This window comes from Arachis ipaensis, chromosome B4, assembly GCF_059453495.1.
Source record: "Arachis ipaensis isolate K30076 ecotype BB chromosome B4, ASM5945349v1, whole genome shotgun sequence".
Lineage (NCBI taxonomy): Eukaryota > Viridiplantae > Streptophyta > Magnoliopsida > Fabales > Fabaceae > Arachis > Arachis ipaensis.
This window is the reverse complement of record NC_142439.1, coordinates 138,598,564-138,616,030: the sequence shown is the minus strand read 5'-3', so window position 1 is coordinate 138,616,030 and position 17,467 is coordinate 138,598,564. Positions and strand designations below refer to the sequence as shown.

Genomic DNA, 17,467 nt, shown 5'->3' with positions numbered 1-17,467 from the left:
TTGAGAACTTATTTAATGTCTTATTTTCAGTAAATCAAAATATTTCTTTATTCTAGATAAATTAATATAAAAATATTTAATTTTAATATATAAAAATTTAACGTAGTTATTTAATCAAATTTATGTATATGGATGATTTTTTAAATAATAAATTAAAAAATCAATTATTTAGTTAATGTGGCAATACAAGATTAATAAATGTATAAATTCTTTTATATTGTCAATTCATAAAAATTAAATTCTAAACAAAAAATAAAAAAATATTTGAAGAAAAACTAAAATTATATTATATATACGTTACCTGAAAATGATTTGAGGTCTTGATATACTTTAAAAATTAAGATAATATTAAAATGAGTCTTTAAAAGATGGTCTATTTTTTAAATTTGTCTTTGAAATATTTTATCAATCAAATTAGTTCTTTAAAATTATAAATTAATTATTTTTATCTTTTAGTCACTTAATTAACAATTTTCGTCAACAATTAATAAAACAGAACGTTAATTCACATTATACATGACACCTAATATATTTAGTTAGACACTTAACAAATATATTTATAAAAATTTATTAATTTAGTGTCGTTATATTATGTTATATTAGAATTAGAATTTATATAATTGAAAAAATTGACTAAATTCATAGATTTTTATAAATATATTTGTTTAGTGTCCAATTAAATATACTATGTATTATATATGCTATCAATTAACATTTTATATTATCAATTGTTGACGAAAGTTATTAATTGAATGATGAAAAGATAAAAAATAATTAATTTATATAATTTTTAAAAATTAATTTGATTGATAAAATTTTTTAAAAATAAATTTTAAAAAAATATCTATTTTTTAGAGATTATTTTGACTATTAATCCTATATAATAGTTTAGGGTTCGATAATATACATATGTAAGTCTCATTAAAATAATATATAATATAATAGATATAAATAATGAATTATTAATTAACATGATACTTGTACTAAAATTGATTACGTCTAATATGATTTTTTTTTAAAATACCAATTAAAAATTATTTATTGATAGGTACAAACTTAATTTATTCACAATTTATTTTCTTTTCTTAGTTAAATTCTAGTAAAAAAAATATTAATTTTAAATAATATTAACAATAATTGAAAAAATAATAAAATATTTGATTGATAGTCATACATTGATAGATGGTGATTGGTCAGTTAACCGATTATTTTTATCTGGTTAGGTTTGAGATTGTTAAACAGCAAATTTTGGCATTAAAGTCTCTTCTCTAGTCTATTATTCGATCTCTTTTAAATCTGGATGTTTCTTCTTTCCAAATGGATATATATGGACAAGTGCCGAAGTGCGTGTGTTTCTACGACTTTTACGTGTAATCCATCAACCAATAATTCGCAATATTTCTCTTCACTTTGCCATAATCCATTCTTTTCATGTTTTCAGAGTCTCATCTTTCTCCATCAATTACGATAATGTGCTATTTACGCATCAAATTTTCATAATTGATGACTAAGATATTGTTAAATAATAAATATATTGAATAATATGAATTTTTTAAATTATGAAAAAGGTGTTTTCTTGTGAAAATAAAGTGCAACTAACTACTATTATATATCCTTTTACCAAGTCACCAAAAAAAAAAAATATATCCTTTTACCAAATATGTATATGTATTGAGACCATTTATCGTATTTATTACTACTTACTCTAAAGATTCTCATGCTTTTTAACCATTCTCAAATATTAATTTTATATAAAAATAATTACATATAAATTTTCACTAATTATTTAGTCATCATTCATCAAACAGATAAATATTGTCCCGCTCAAAATAACTAGTAATAAATTTGCATGAAAGTAGAAAAATAAAGAAAAAACTAAACCGTGGTAGAGCATGACAACAATCACAATAATAAGAAAAACTCCTCTAGATAATAAGAAAAATTATAAAGAATAAATAAATAATAAATTGTTGTTAAATTTATAATTTTCATCATATATAAAAATGTGATTAAATTCTTTTGTTTTATTTTATAAAAATTTAGTCCATAACAAAATGACTAATAATGAGGTTGCTGAAAAAATTATGTCAAAGTCAAAATTCAAATAATGAATATTATATATATTATTTATGTATTTTTTATATTTTTATTTTTGGAATTTAAAAATAATTAATAAAAAATGAAATAAAATAAAGAGTAAAGTATTGTTTTTGTCCCAACATTTGGGGTAAGTCCTATTTGTGTCCCTAACGTTTAAATCGTCCTATTTGTATCCTTAACGTTTATAAAAGTGATTCAATGTTATCCTACTATCAATTATACTAACAAATTATATTATATTTTTTAATTATTCTCATTTAGATGTATTTATTCTCAATTAGATCTCACCTGAAAAATTCTGAAGTCACCAAAAAAAAAAAAATCTCACCTGGATGTGTTCGATTTTAATATTATACCAACTATTTGTGTTTAGATTCAATTATGTCCTTAGAAAAGTGAATTATGTAAATGTTGTAGGAATTAGTTTCAACATTTGATGAGCTATTTTTCGGAGTAGATCATCAATTCTATCCTAGACATATGTATTCTAACTTCAAGAAGAGATTTTTAAAACTCAAACTAAAGCGCTCATAAGGTGTAATTGACGGTAGGATAACATTGAATCACTTTTACAAATGTTAGGGATACAAATATGACGATTTAAACATTAGGGACACAAATAGAATTTACCTCAAACGTTGGGACAAAAACGATACTTTACTCTAAAATAAAAATACATGTTTTATATCATAAAAAAATATACAAATAAAATATATAAAAAATAATATAAATATTACTTTTCGTTAGAAAAAGTGAAAAACCCTAATTCTATATAGTAAAAGTAAAATATATAATAAAATATTCAGCCACGTGCTTACGGGCTTACGGCTTACCTTAATATTATAAAAATGTAGCAACGTGTATTGTTATTATACAAACTGATGAATTTTCTCGTACAAATAAATAAATGTGCAAGCATCTAAAGGGTATATCCTTTAGCAATTGGTGATGGCAGAATTGCAGAATGGCACCAAGAGACATCATTGGTATATTCTCCTACCACGTCGATTTTAATTTTTCTTTTTTTCCAAATTGTGACATTGACAATAATAACTTAGGCTTAATTGCAAGTAAACTCCGACAAATTTGTGTTGATGTTCTTTACTTGTACATTTAAAGTCAAATATTTTTTATTTTAGTATTGAATTCGACTTAGTGTTTTGATATATTGGGGAACACCTAAAAAATTAAAGATGATAAATTGAGTGTTGGCATCAATACCTATATGAAAATAAATGTTGGGAAATAGAATAAAAATTAACAGCATTGGATAAAAATGAGTCAATTCGGTCAACAATATATTTTTCTAAAAAGAAAATTAATCGGTCTGTTTTTTCTTCATAATCAGCCAACTACAACTTATTTCTATTTTCCGTTTGTGGTTGGGCTTTATATTTGTTGTAGATCAATTTTTGGTCTAGATTTGCTTTGGGTCATTTGATTATTACTAAAATAAAGAGGTCCCTCAAAGAGGGCAAAGTAGGCATCCCAAAAAATGAGGATCTGGTCTCTGTATTTGAGTTCAAGTTCAAGAGCTGAGGCCCAGACCAAAAAAAGTTCTACGGCTAAGGAGAAGCCAAATTTAAGAATGACCAACCCTTAATCCAAAAAAAAAAAATAATGAACCCTCTGACCAAAAAAGGAAATGACCAACCCAACCCCCGCCACATGCTACTGTAAAAAGTAAAAACATATTTTACAATGATCATGGTTAATGATTCTAGAGGAACTTGTTTATCACGTTCAATATTCATTTTGTAGTTTCGCTTTCAGTCTAGTAGATTAATAATTAATTTCTTACGAATCAGAATCCTATTTAAAAATCTAACTAATAAATTATTATATACACAAAATAACACTTATTTAAATAGATAAATATATTAATTATTTGACCAATTCAAATTGAAATGTATGCCAAAAACTTCGAGAGTAAGATATATGAAATATTTCAGGTTTTAGGGTTTGTTATCCTAGTTTCTAATTTTATTTTTTCGGCCATTTATGTTTAGGGAATGTCTATGGTAGGAAACTCAATTCTAGTTCTGTAACCACGGGTAAAAATATTCGAAATTAGTGGTCTTTTTTGTATCCGTACGATAAAATTTTTTATAGGATAATCTGTCCCAAGATTTCTTATATTTGTAATTTATGTCTATTGGATTAGATGAACGAGTGGTGAGCTGGCTTTGTTAATTGTAAATGACGTTAGATTTTGGACTTCTATTTGAAAATAAACTGGGCTCAAGCTGGGTATAATATGGTGGATTTTATGTGATAGGAAAAGCTCGATATTAATATTTTGACATAAAATAATACAAAAATATTATTAGGAGTTTATACTAAAATTAGTCATTAAAATCAGTTATTAATATATTTGTGTATAAATATATATAGTTTAATTTATTTTTAATGTGTATTTATATTTTAATATGTATTTTATATTGATGACTGATGTTGATGTATATGTAGCATAATCGAAAATAATAATAAATATAACAATAATAAAAATTATTATTTGTACAATAAAATCAGCTATCATATATTTATGTATAAATACATATATTATTTAATTTATTTTTAATATATATATTTTATATTTTAATATATATTTTATACTAATAATTGATTTTAATTATTAATTTTAGTGTCCATATAGTATAATTAAATAATAATATTAATATTCATTAATGATATGAATAAGGTGTGATATATAATACTTATGAATATCAAAATACATTCTAATTATTCACTGATAATAATTCACTGATAATAAGTAGGTAAAGCAATATTAAATTTATATAAATCATGGGTCTAAATGCGATTTTGTCTAGTATATCAATTATAATCGTGGCATAATTTATTATAATACCGGTTCATAGATAAGAAAGAATACTTTATCAGGCAAATTACTCATAATACCTAGTAACATGTTTGACTTGCATGTGGTAGGAAATTATTTAATTTACTAATTTATTTGTGGGTAATATATATATTAATTATAATTATAAAATTAATCATATTATACATATAAGTTTTCTTGGTTTATAAGTTTTATAAGTTGGGTCAAACTCAATAGAAGTTACGTTCATCCACAAAAACGTATTAATACGCGCATCACATTTTTAAAACGTTCCCTCACCATTAAGAATGACTCTTCTTCTTCTTCCTCGATGAAAATTATAACTGTCATTTTTTCTTCGCGTTTCTCCTCCTCTTCCTCTTCTTCCTTCTTCTTTTCCTTTTTTTTTTGTATTTCTTCTCTTTTTTTCTTCGCGTGTTTCATTTTCATGGTCGTGTTTCTCCTTCTTCTTTTTTTGATTTTGCAACATTTTGTATTTTTTTTGTTCTTTATTTGATTATTTTCTCCCAAAAAGAATTATGAGAATATGAAATAAGAAGATGAAGAAGAACATCAGAAGATGAGGAGGAGGAAGATGAAGAGTTCTGAATTATACATAACTTATCAGAATAAAAATACACTAAAATATCTTCATTTTAGACCCAAATATTTTCGTGTTACACCCAAATTTGCTACAAATACAGAAATGAGTTATGCTACATATACACTAAAATCAACCACCAAAGTCAGCCACCAGTATAAAATATATACTGGAATACAAATAATACATTGAAAATAAATTAAAGCGCACATATATTTATACATAAGGTGGCTGATTTTAGTAGTTAATTTTAGTGTACAAATAGAATTTTTGTACAGAAATATATTTCCTCTAATGTTGCATTTTTTCTTCTTATTCTTTTCCGTATTTCTTTCTTTCTTTTAATTAAATGAATATAAATTCATCCTCTTCCAAGTAATTTTGCAGCATTATGTGTTTCTTCTTCTTCTTTTTTTGATTTTTTTGTTTTTATTCTTGTTAAGAGAGTAAAACAAGAAGAAACTTGAGAAGGTAAAACAAAAAGAAAAAGATGAATGAGAAAAAAAGAAGAAAAAGATGGTGATGATGATGAAAAAAAAAAAAGAAGCAGCAGAAGATGAGGAGGAAGAAGAGGAAGAGTTTTGAATTATGCAGAACTTATCAGAATAAAAATTTCTTAAAATACACCCAAATATCTTCGTGTTACACCTAAATATTTTCGTTTTACACCCAAATTTGCTGCAAATACAGAAATGAGTTATGCTACGTGTATACTAAAATCAGCCACCAAAGTCAGCTACTAGTATAAAATACATACTGGAATACAAATATACATTGAAAATAAATTAAACCACACATGTATTTATACACAAATACATTGGTGGTTGATTTTAGTGTACAAATAGCATTTTTGTACAGAAAAATATTTTCTCTAATGCTGTATTTTTTTCTTCTTCTTTTCTTTATTTATTTCTTTCTTTTAGTTAAATGAATGTAAGTTCATCATTTTCCAAGTAATTTTGGAGCATTATGTGTTTCTTCTTTTTCTTTGTTTGATTTTTTATTTTTATTCTTGTTAAGAGAGTAAAACAAGAAGAAACTTGAGAAGGTAAACAAAAAGAAAAAGATGAATAAGAAAAGAAGAAGAAGAAGAAGAAGAAGATCATGAAAAAAAGAAGTAGCAGAAGATGAGGAGGAGGAAGAGAAAGATTTCTAAATTATGCAGAACTTATCAGAATAAAAATACACTCAAAATTCTTTAAAATACACCCAAATATCTTTGTGTTACACCCAAATATCTTCGTTTTACACCCAAATTTGCTGCAAATACAGAAATGAGTTATGCTATATGTACACTAAAATTAGCCACCAAAGTCAGCCACCAGTATAAAATACATATTGGAATACAAATATACATTAAAAATAAATTAAACCACACATGTATTTATACACAAATACATTAGTGGCTGATTTTAGTAGCTGATTTTAGTGTACAAATAGCATTTTTGTACAGAAAAATGTTTTCTCTAATGCTACTTTTTTTCTTCTAAATTGAACCATACCTCAGCCACTTGATTGGATTCAAAACAATAAAAGGAGGAGAAGACTTGTACACTACAAGAAAAAAGCCCTATGGCCACGCTTTTTTTGCCACGCTTCAAAAGCGTGGCCAAAAGTTGTCAATGGCTACGCTTTTGTGAGGGTGGCGATTGAATAGTGATTTGGTTACATTTTTTCTTGCCACGCTTCAAAAACGTGGCAAAAAGGGTCAATGGCCACGCTTTTGGAAGGGTAGCAGTTGATTGGAGATATGGCCACGCTTTTTTTTTTGCCACGCTTTAAAAGTGTGGCTAAAAGTGGTCAATGGCCACGCTTTTGTGAGGGTGGCGATTGCATAGAGATTTGGCTACGTTTTTTCTTGCCACGCTTCAAAAACGTGGCGAAAAGGGTCAACAGCCACGCTTTTGGAAGGGTAGCAGTTGGTTGGAATGGCCACGCTTCAAAAGCGTGGCCATAGAGGAAAAGAGGGACTCTTTTGACACGCTTTAAAGCGTGGCCAAAAGGTTTTTGAAAAATAAAACCCTTAGTTATAACCCCAAAGCAAGCTTCGATCTGAAAACCCTTTTGGCACTCTCTCACTCTCAGCTTTTACCAAGTTACCATCGTCACTCAACTCTCAACTCCATGGCAACCCTGGTCGCTCAGATCCCCGCCGTCACCAGCACCATCCTTGCTGAGCCATTAGCCTCTCCTCCGCCTCGTCTCCTCCTCGTCACTAGCGTCGTCCTCGTTAACCTCGTCACTAGCGTCGTCCTCCTCGCCGATCTCCTCTGCATCGTCACCAGTGTCGTCTTCTCTGCTCTCCTTCCTTGTGGTTTCACCTTACTTTTGTCATCGCCTTCCTGCTCTGGCCATCTTCCTACTCTGGCCACCATGCCCTAACTCTTAACATTGCGCTGGCCACCGTCTTCTTTGTCATCCCCTCCACAGTGCCTCCGCCTCGCATCTGCTACATCCCTCGTTTGTGTTTGCCTCGCCATTTCTGCTTTACTCGATTTTCCCTACTGGTGCGTTCGTCTCTGCCATTCCCTGCCTCGCCGTTTTTGCTTCGCTCGATTCTCTGCTGAGAGGAATCGATAGATTGCTCCCAGGATTTCTTTGAGGTTTGTACATGTTACTTTACTCTATTCAGTTTCTCGTTTACACTTTCTCGCGAATTGGGATGGATTACTGTTTATGACGAATTTGATGCTTCGGATTAGGTTTGGAGTATTTAACTAATTTTAGGGTCACATTAAACTTGTAATGTGTACTAAGAAAAATAGAAAATAGACTTTTCATATTGAATAACTTTTTAGTATGCTAATTCAACATATGAATGGGATAGATAATACTCATAGAAATTATTTATTGATTGATTTTTGGTGATGTTTTTCAGGTATAGAGAGGAAAATTGGAGCATTACAATTGGAAGTATGTGAAGCAGTTATTCATTGATCACTGATTATTTTCTTGTTGAACTTTGGGATTATCTCTAATATTTTTCTTTCTTACTGTTTTTAGGAAAGGAAGCTTCTTGCTGAGATAAAGATAACTGCTAAGACGGGAAATGAGGTATGATCCACGTTTTCTCATAGGTTTCTTATGCATAATTACTTGAGAAGCTGTCACGTTGATCTGAATGTGTTCGAATAAGCTTACTTTCGGTTCGAAACATCTTATATATTGAAAGAGCCTTCTGTCAAAAGTTTTGAAAGTATTAAAAACTGTTATTTCTCTCTAGTCTCTAGATAATCTATTGTGCCAAACATGCTAATATATTCTTCTTTTCCTGTGCAATATTCAGGCTGCAACTAAAGTTCTTGCTCGACAGTTAGCAAGGCTTAGGCAGCAGATTGCTAACCTTCAAGGTAGTCGAGCTCAGATGAGAGGCATAGCAACTCACACACAGGTAGATTGTTGATGTCTTTGTTTCTTTTTCGGATGGTTGTTTATGTAGGTAGAGATGTTTATCAGTTTAATGCTCTTTGGTGTGGTTAGAATTTTGATTCAGGCTATGCATGCCCATTCTTCTGTTGCTGCTAGTATGCAAGGAGCTAGTAAGGCAATGACAGCTATGAATAAGGTAGCACCTTCAATTTTATATATTTAAGTGTTTCTTATCCTTATATAACATATATTTGTTCCTTTTTCTTTTTCTTTTCTGGATTGGACCATGATATTGATATCAGCAATCTGTTTGGTTTTACTCAGAGTAAAGGATGGTAAGGTTAAATTAAATATTTGTTAGTTTATAAAGAACAAGCATTCAGAATAGGGTACCTGCTACCTAATGGATTATTTTCATATTGTATGTGTACAATTTTATAGTAGTAACATGGCAATTAAATAAGAGAAATATAGATTGGAGGGAACCCTATAGTCTATAGGCAACTCTTACCACTACTACTATATGTATTATGTTTTCTCATTTAATTTCAACTTCTCTTTTTGTATTTAGCACTTATTGTAATGAAGAGACCTAGTAGATCTAGAAATTATGCTATGTTTAACTGTATATAGCATGCTGATAACTCTGATTCCAAACTTCTACTGTGGAGATCTAAGATCTGGTTGAACTTGACTGATTTTATTTAATGTGCATAGCTTGTGTGTTTATTTTTTGTTTTTCTTGTTGTCTTGACTGTTCACCGGCCTTATTGTCTGATCTAATTTTTCTTCTAATCTGGTTGCTGGACGGCCTTTTGTTTGATAGAGTATTATATTATGGTGTAGCTCATATTTTTCTTGGCCCCTATTTTTCTTTGAAAACTGTAGCTCATATGTAATTTATGGTGTAGTTTGTGTAATACTGCACTCTATTGTTTCCATGCTCTCACCAATAATTGATTGATCATGCATGAACTTAAAATAGCTCAAACTAAAAAATGAAATATGCATGCTGGATACAATTGTTTAATATTTTTAAAAGAGTCAATCAGGCAATGGTGCTCATCATCATCAATTTTTCCCTTCCCTTCCCCAGCGCCACCACTAGGCCGCCACCGTGTTGCTCCGGCCATTCACTCATCATCATCAATCTTTTTCTTCCCTTCCCCTGTTCCAATTCCCTACTTCTCAGGTTCCCCTTTCATCTCATTTGATTTTATTTCTGTTTGATTAATCTGGTTTAGCTCATTCTGTTTAGCTTGTTTAGTTCAACTAATTTAGTTTAGTTGAATTAGGTGGTTAATTAGAGAATCTGGACTGGTTAGTGGATGTAGGTTTTGTTTTGTTTACTGCTGCTGTTCGGAATGAATTTGTCTTTTCTCTGAATGTTGCCCTGGATGAACTTGTTTATTGTGCTATTTTGGTGTTGAATTCTGGACTTGTGATTGCTGTTTATTGTATTTTTGTTCATTGTCCAAAATAGATGCTATGAAAGTGTTACTATTTCATTAATTTTTCTTGGTTTGTTGTTGCTGAGTGCTGCTTTGCTTGTTGCTTGGTCCATATTATATGAACTGCAATGATTTTAGTTTGTGGAACTGGTTAAGTCATATGAATTCTATTTGCTGCTTGCTTGAACCTGGGAAACATGCTATTTACTGCTGCTGTTTAATAAGTGTTGCTACTTCGTGCCATGTGTTAGCAACTCGTTTCCTCGTTGTGATTCTTTGTGCTTATTATGCATTCATGCTCATTACATCCTTAATCATTGGCTGCTGCTGATTTCTCAATTTGCATTTCCTCTTCTGCTCACTTCCTATGCATGCATATATGATGTTGATGAATTTAATTATTAAAGCATTCATATGAAATTTGATTTGATTGATTGAGTTTAGGAAATAGCCAATTTGCTGCTGAAATGCTGCTAGATTTTGGTAGTGATTTTTTTTCCTTTGTTATAGCTAGGTTTTTATGATAAGTGACTATATTATTCAGAATTGGTAATTTCAATTATTTTACCGTATTTGATTCCTGTGCGTATTTTTGCTTGTCGTTTACACGAATTTTTTGATGTATTATTTGATCGAAAATAGAAAATTATGCTAGAAACTAATTAACAAAGTAATGTTATTATGCATTACAAGCTCAACCAGTGAATGTTCCAACTAGTTTTTCTTGAACTGAGCCTGTCATAGTAGCCATTCTCTCAAACTCTCCTTATTTTCTTGAACTGAGCCTATCATAGTAGCCAATTTTCTCATGGCAATGAATTTGAGTAGTATCTTGATAAAGTATGTAATCAGGGGGAAAACAATGGAATTTATTCTTTTATGCCCCACCCCACCCTACTCCATTAATATAGTATCTTATATTTGGATGGATAACAAGCTGTTTGTGGCTCTGATGTGGTGTTGTAACAAGTGAGGACATTTCTTAATACATCTTTCGTTTGTTTCTTGTTAGACTTCCATGATACATGGGCCTTATTGGATGCTCGAGTGAAAGATGCTTTTGATCTAAAGAAAACCATTCAAGAGGTAATTCTGATTCTGTCCGTCGAGTTTTAGAACCTTCTCGTATTTATATGACAAGTATACCTAATTTCTGCTTAAATTGTTTCCTGACATTTGATCTCTACCTACTTGCATTGCATCCTACATTACTAATTGGTTAGATTCCTTTCTCCCTTTTGCATGGTAATTCAATGGTTCCTTTTACCTTTTTTTTGTTTCTTTTTTGCAAAAGGAAAAAAAGCACTGAGCTTGCTTGCCAATAGGGTTATTCCTTGTTTCTTCATTGTTATGTCTTTGGTTGGTGATTGTCAGCATTTTTATTATTATGTTCTGTGAAAAGGAAATGAAATCATTTTGTTGATGTTGGTGTCATTTTTTCAGCTCCACCAAATATTGCTGGGAATCATTCTGAAAGAGGGATATTGAGCTCGGTTATGTACTTGTTGGGCACAAGGTTGTAAGAAAAAGATAAAATACAGAAAATAAGGGACCCTGACGTGATCTTGAGACCACAGACCTGCTATTAATTTTGCATTCCTTTTGTAATTATACATGTATTTTGCTTAGTTAGTGAATTTCGGCTGGATAGGAGGTTGAAGGGTTTTTTGTTACTGAAAAAACCTGGAAAGTTTTGTATGAGGATTAATGTATAAAACAATTATACCAAAAAATGTCACTAATTACTGTTTGATTTGTCTTGTAATAAAAATTGCATACTATATTTATAGGTTTGGTAATAAAAAAGGATTGAAAAAAGGATTTTTTTTTTTTGAATTTGACAAGGCTATCGCCACGCTTTTAAAGCGTGGCCGTATCTCTTGCTATCGCCACGCTTTTAAAACGTGTCCGTATCTCTCTATATTGCCACGCTTTAAAAGCGTGGCCGTATCTCTCGCTATCGTCACACTTTAAAAGCGTGGCCTATCTCTTTATAGCCACGCTTTTTAAGCGGGGCAATCTGTAAAAGCGTGACAAAAAAAGGCGTGGCGATAGGTTACCAAAAGCGTGGTGATAGAGCAACCACCACCCTTTCAGAGGTCACCCTTTCAAAAGTGTGGCGGTAGCTCAAAAAGCGTGGCGAAAAGCTATCGCCACGCTTTTTCAGCTTTTCGCCACGCTTTAAAAGCGTGGCAATAGAGCTATTTTCTTGTAATGGTATGAGAAAAATGCTTGTATGTGGAGAACAAATTTCTCATCAATACTATAGAAGGGCTGTAAAATACACCCAAAATACACTATATTAAAACAAGCATAAACTATATAATGCAAATAGAACTATAAAACCATCATAAAAAATAACAAAAATCAGATTCATGAATCATCATTAAACAGAAACTAAACACAATTCAACTAAAAGAATAAGACAATTCACCCTCAGTGAGATGAAAAATCATAAACTGTAAATACACCCAAACTTTCCTAAAATACACCCAAATATTCCTGATTTACACCCGAACGTCTGATATAAAATGCAGAAAATTCATCAGAACTAGTACATTAGATTCAATTCAAACAAGGAATAATAAACAAAAAATTTCACAGACAAGGTTCACACATTATTCAACTACACAATTATAAACTACTAACTGGATTCAAATTCAAATTCAATTATTAACTGGAATTAAACCACACCTTAGGAACTTCATTGAATTCAAATTCAAAATCCACTTCGCTCTGGTTCAGCTGATAATCTAAAGTTGAATAATCCATTATCTTCAAAACGATTTCAGAGCTTAATTTAAGAAACAATGGAAAATGAGAAAACGAAAAAATAGAACAGAGAGAGAAACTTACGTAAACGGCAAAGGAGAAGGGAGAGAGAAACGCACGAAAGAGATCGAAGAGAGAAGACAAGAAGCGCAGAATGAATTCAAAAATGGAAACAAAATCATTTCGAAAAAGAAAGTTATATATTTGCGCGTTGATTGATTGAAAAATCTGTTAAGGAGGCGCGTGTAACATACGTGCCATAAGAGGAGCGTTTTAAGGATTAGGAATTTTCAGGACTTGTATGACTTGTAAGCGTTAATCGCTTGTATGCAAAGATTAATCCTATGCTATTTTAAATTAAATGATTTATATAATGGTGATCTCATTTATTGTTATAAATGCTAAATTGAATAAGTCATAATTACTTTTGATTTGGAATTAAATGAGAATAAAACCAGATATTATCTTTTGTTCTTTAGATAATTATCTTTTGGATTTTAGATATATTATCTTTTGAACTTTAGATACTATTTTATTTGGATTTTAGGGTTTAATGGGTGCCATGCTCAAATATAAATAGTACCTTCAGGATTTCGGTCTTCAATATACCAAAGCCGCCTTTGTTGCTCTTTCCTCGTCAAAAGAGTTACAATTCAGTCGCCTAGGAATATAGAAGGTTTTGGTTGAGGAAGATCGAAAGAACCACAAGATCCAAATCCTTCCATCAATTTCTGACTTTTATGAGTAAAAGTACGCTTCCGTATTATGATATATTTTTGGTGATTCAATATAGATGATCTGAATTAATAAAATAATTTATTCTAACAAGTGGTATCAGAGCCATCCATAATTGAATCATTGAAAATATTAAAATTTTTTTATTTCACTGGATGAAATATGTTTGCGTTGTTACTCTCTGGTTGGACTTTGGATCGAATTTAATTTTATGGATCCGGTGAATTTATTATTTGTTTTAATGAGCATACAGACTTTATATATTAATTTATTTGATCATCCAGTAATATATTTTGTACATGTGAATGTATTGCATTCTTGACACATGATCAAGCAATATATATGTGTATTGTCGCTCATCGCCATTCATATAAGTTGTTGCTTATAACGCATTTGGTTTTAAAATATATATACGCATTACCGTATCTAATTTTTAATTTGATATATTAATAATTGATTTATTCTGAAATATTAATATGGAGTATTATTATGATTGTTTCAGATTTAATTATGTGTGTCATTAATTTGGTATAAAGTTAATTAATTATTCTTTTGGGATATAAGGATTATTATGTATATATAACTTATGCGAATATTAATCTATCCAAAAGAAGATTTATATTTGGCCAAATTATGTGTACACATTAATAATATTTGAGTAATAGAAAATAATGTTATTATTTAATTGTTACATAAGGAAACTAGTAACAATTTAGATTATTATACCACCTATTTTGTAAAGATTTGATTTTGGAATAAATTGATTGAACATTATGCTACTAAAGTAGCCTCTTTTGTGAAAATTGATTTATTTAAAACATAAGGAATATGGTGATATATAATTCATGCGAATATTGGTCAGCCCAAAGGAAGGTCTATATTTGGCCGAATTATATACACATATTGATGGTAAATACATGTTTGGGTAACTAATTAAGAATAAAGTAATACTTATTATTTATGCGGACAATAATCGGCCCAAAGGAAGTTTATTGTTTGGCCAAATAATAAGCATTGCATACTTTTGTTTACTTTCTATTAATTATGCGGTCAATAATCGGTCCAAAGGAAGGTTATTGTTTGGCCAATTAACAGAAAATATATGCAGTAATAAATAGGTTGCGAAGTTTAAGTTTCCATGTGCGCATTAAGTCGGTCCAAAGAAAGGCTTAATGTGTGACAGAAATTTTGACAATATTTGATTACTGCAATGAGAGTATCATTTACAGTTAATTTTCTATCCAAAGATTAAAAATTAATATTATTCTAGATATCTCAATATAAATTTTTTTCCCATTATTTAACTAATTTTTACTACATGTTCTTTTTGTTCTAATCCAGAAACTATGGCTTCAGCTACCAATGTTTCTACACAAATTAACAGTATTCCTATGCTGAATGGTTCAAACTTTAAGGTTTGGAAACATACCGTGGAGATTGTCCTCGATTGTATGGATCTGGATATAGCTCTTCGAGAGGAAAAACCCACTTCCACTCTGAAAAATCTCAATGAGGTTAAAATAGAGAACTGGGAGAGATCCAATCGAATGAGCATTATGATCATGAAACGCTCAATTCCTGAGGCGTTTTGGGACTCAATTATTGAGGATAAAGATGCCAAACAGTTCCTGAAAGATGTTGAAAAATCTTTTACTAAGAATGAAAAGGCAAAGGCAAGTAGTCTTTTGAGCAAACTTGTCTCCATGAGGTATAAAGGTAAAGGAAACATAAGGGAGTACATTATGGAAATGTCTTTTCTTGCTTCAAAATTGAAAGCATTAAAGTTAGAGTTGTTTTAAGATTTACTCGTGCATTTCATTTTGATCTCCCTTCCTGCACACTTTGGACAATTCAAAGTGAGTTATAATACTCTGAAGGACACTTGGTCCTTAAATGAGCTTATATCTCACTGTGTGCAAGAAGAAGAGAGGCTACAGCAAGATAAGACTGAAAATGCTCACATGGCTTCATCTTCTCAGTATAAAAGAAAGCGTGATACTACTGCGGATGTGCCTTCTCAGCAGAAAAAGGCTAAGAAACAGGATCAAGTTTCAACCTGTTTCTTCTGTAAGAAGGTGGGACATATGAAGAAGGATTGTACCAAATATGCCACCTGGCGTGTAAAGAAGGGTATAATTCTTACTTTCGTTTGTTCTGAGGCTAGTTTAAGTTATGCACCTGTTGATACTTGGTGGGTAGATTCTGCTACTACTACTCATGTGAGTGTTACTATGCAGGGTTGCTTGTGGAGTCGACCGCCAAGTGATGCTGAAAGATACATCTATGTGGCAGAAGGCAAAATAGTTGTAGTCGAAGCTATAGGAACCTTTAGAATATGTTCCACGAGTGGATTTTACTTGGATTTATTAGAGACATTGTATGTACCATCATTTAGACGGAATTTAATTTCTGTTTCTTGTTTGGACAAACCAGGTTATTTTGTTCGTTCGGAAATAATAAAGTTAGTCTTTTTTATAATTCAAATAATATTTACTCTGGTCATTTGGTAGATAATCTATATAGGCTTGATTTGAATTCCTATAATAATGAAATACTGCAAACAGGTACAAAACAAAAAACTAAATGAGAATCCGACATCATTATGGCACAAACGCCTAGGTCACATCTCTAAACAGAGAATTCAGAGGCTCATGTCGGATGGAATTCTTGGACCCTTAAATTTGGCGGACTTTGAAGTCTGCATTGAGTGCATAAAGGGAAAAATGACAAATGAAAGGAAATTAGGTGCCGAGAGAGCTAAAGATGTCTTAGAACTAATACATACCGATATATGCGGCCCATTCCCTACTGTTTCTTGGAATGGACAACGGTATTTTATTACGTTCATAGATGATTACTCTCGTTACGGGTATCTATATTTAATCCATGAAAAGTCACAAGCCTTGGATGTTTTCAAGTCTTTCAAAATTAAAGTTGAACTTCAACTTGGAAAGAAAATTAAAGCTGTCAAATCTGATCGTGGTGATGAATACTGTGGAAGATATGACAGTTCAGGTGAGCAACGTCCCGGGCCTTTTGCTCTTTTCCTAGAGGAGTGTGGTATTGTTCCACAATACACCATGCCAGGCAAACCTAGCATGAATGGTGTTGCAGAACGAAGGAACCAAACTCTTAAAAACATGCTGAGAAGTATGATTAGTCATTCTTCCTTGCCTGAATCACTCTGGGAAGAAGCCTTAAAGACCGCAGTGTACATCCTTAATAAGGTGCCAAGCAAAGCAGTTAACAAAACCCCATATAAAATTTGGACTGAAAAAAGGCCCAGTATAAAGCATCTGCATATTTGGGGATGTTCAGCTGAGGTGTGACCTTATAGGCCGCATGAAAGAAAATTGGATTCAAGGACAATTAGTTGCTACTTTGTTGGTTATGCTGAGCGTTCACGGGGGTACAAGTTTTACAATCCTGCATAAAGGTCTATTTTTGAAATGGAAAATGCGAGATTTCTTGAGGATGTTGAGTTTGGGGGAAGAAAATATTAAGAATGTTGCTTTTGATGAGGATTCTGTAACTGACAATGATCAGGTCCTTGTGCCTATTATCGTTGAAGATACAGTTATAGTACAAGAGCACAATGAG

The 17,467-nt window shown here is 30.9% G+C and overlaps 1 protein-coding gene and 1 pseudogene across 1 annotated transcript; both read left to right on the top strand.

Moving 5' to 3' along the window:
* The first annotated feature begins 7,664 nt into the window (after nt 1-7,664).
* LOC110271613 (vacuolar protein sorting-associated protein 2 homolog 3-like) lies at nt 7,665-9,132 on the top strand. The gene is made up of 5 exons (XM_021122618.2): nt 7,665-7,854; nt 8,419-8,453; nt 8,544-8,594; nt 8,827-8,931; nt 9,034-9,132. The coding sequence occupies exons 1-5, from the start codon at nt 7,665-7,667 to the stop codon at nt 9,130-9,132; spliced, it is 480 nt and encodes a 159-aa protein (XP_020978277.2).
* Nucleotides 9,133-9,195: 63 nt separating this feature from the next.
* Nucleotides 9,196-16,377, top strand: LOC148569429 (uncharacterized; annotated as a pseudogene).
* The last annotated feature ends 1,090 nt before the right edge of the window (nt 16,378-17,467 follow it).

What these genes read in the sequence shown, in the direction of transcription:
- LOC110271613 (XM_021122618.2), top strand. Translation starts at nt 7,665, where the DNA reads ATGGCAACCCTGGTCGCTCAGATCCCCGCCGTCACCAGCACCATCCTT. An exon ending in CTCTGCTCTCCTTCCTTGTG is followed by an intron (nt 7,855 to 8,418) that starts GTTTCACCTTAC and finishes GATGTTTTTCAG; the next exon opens with GTATAGAGAGGAAAATTGGA. An exon ending in TTGGAGCATTACAATTGGAA is followed by an intron (nt 8,454 to 8,543) that starts GTATGTGAAGCA and finishes TACTGTTTTTAG; the next exon opens with GAAAGGAAGCTTCTTGCTGA.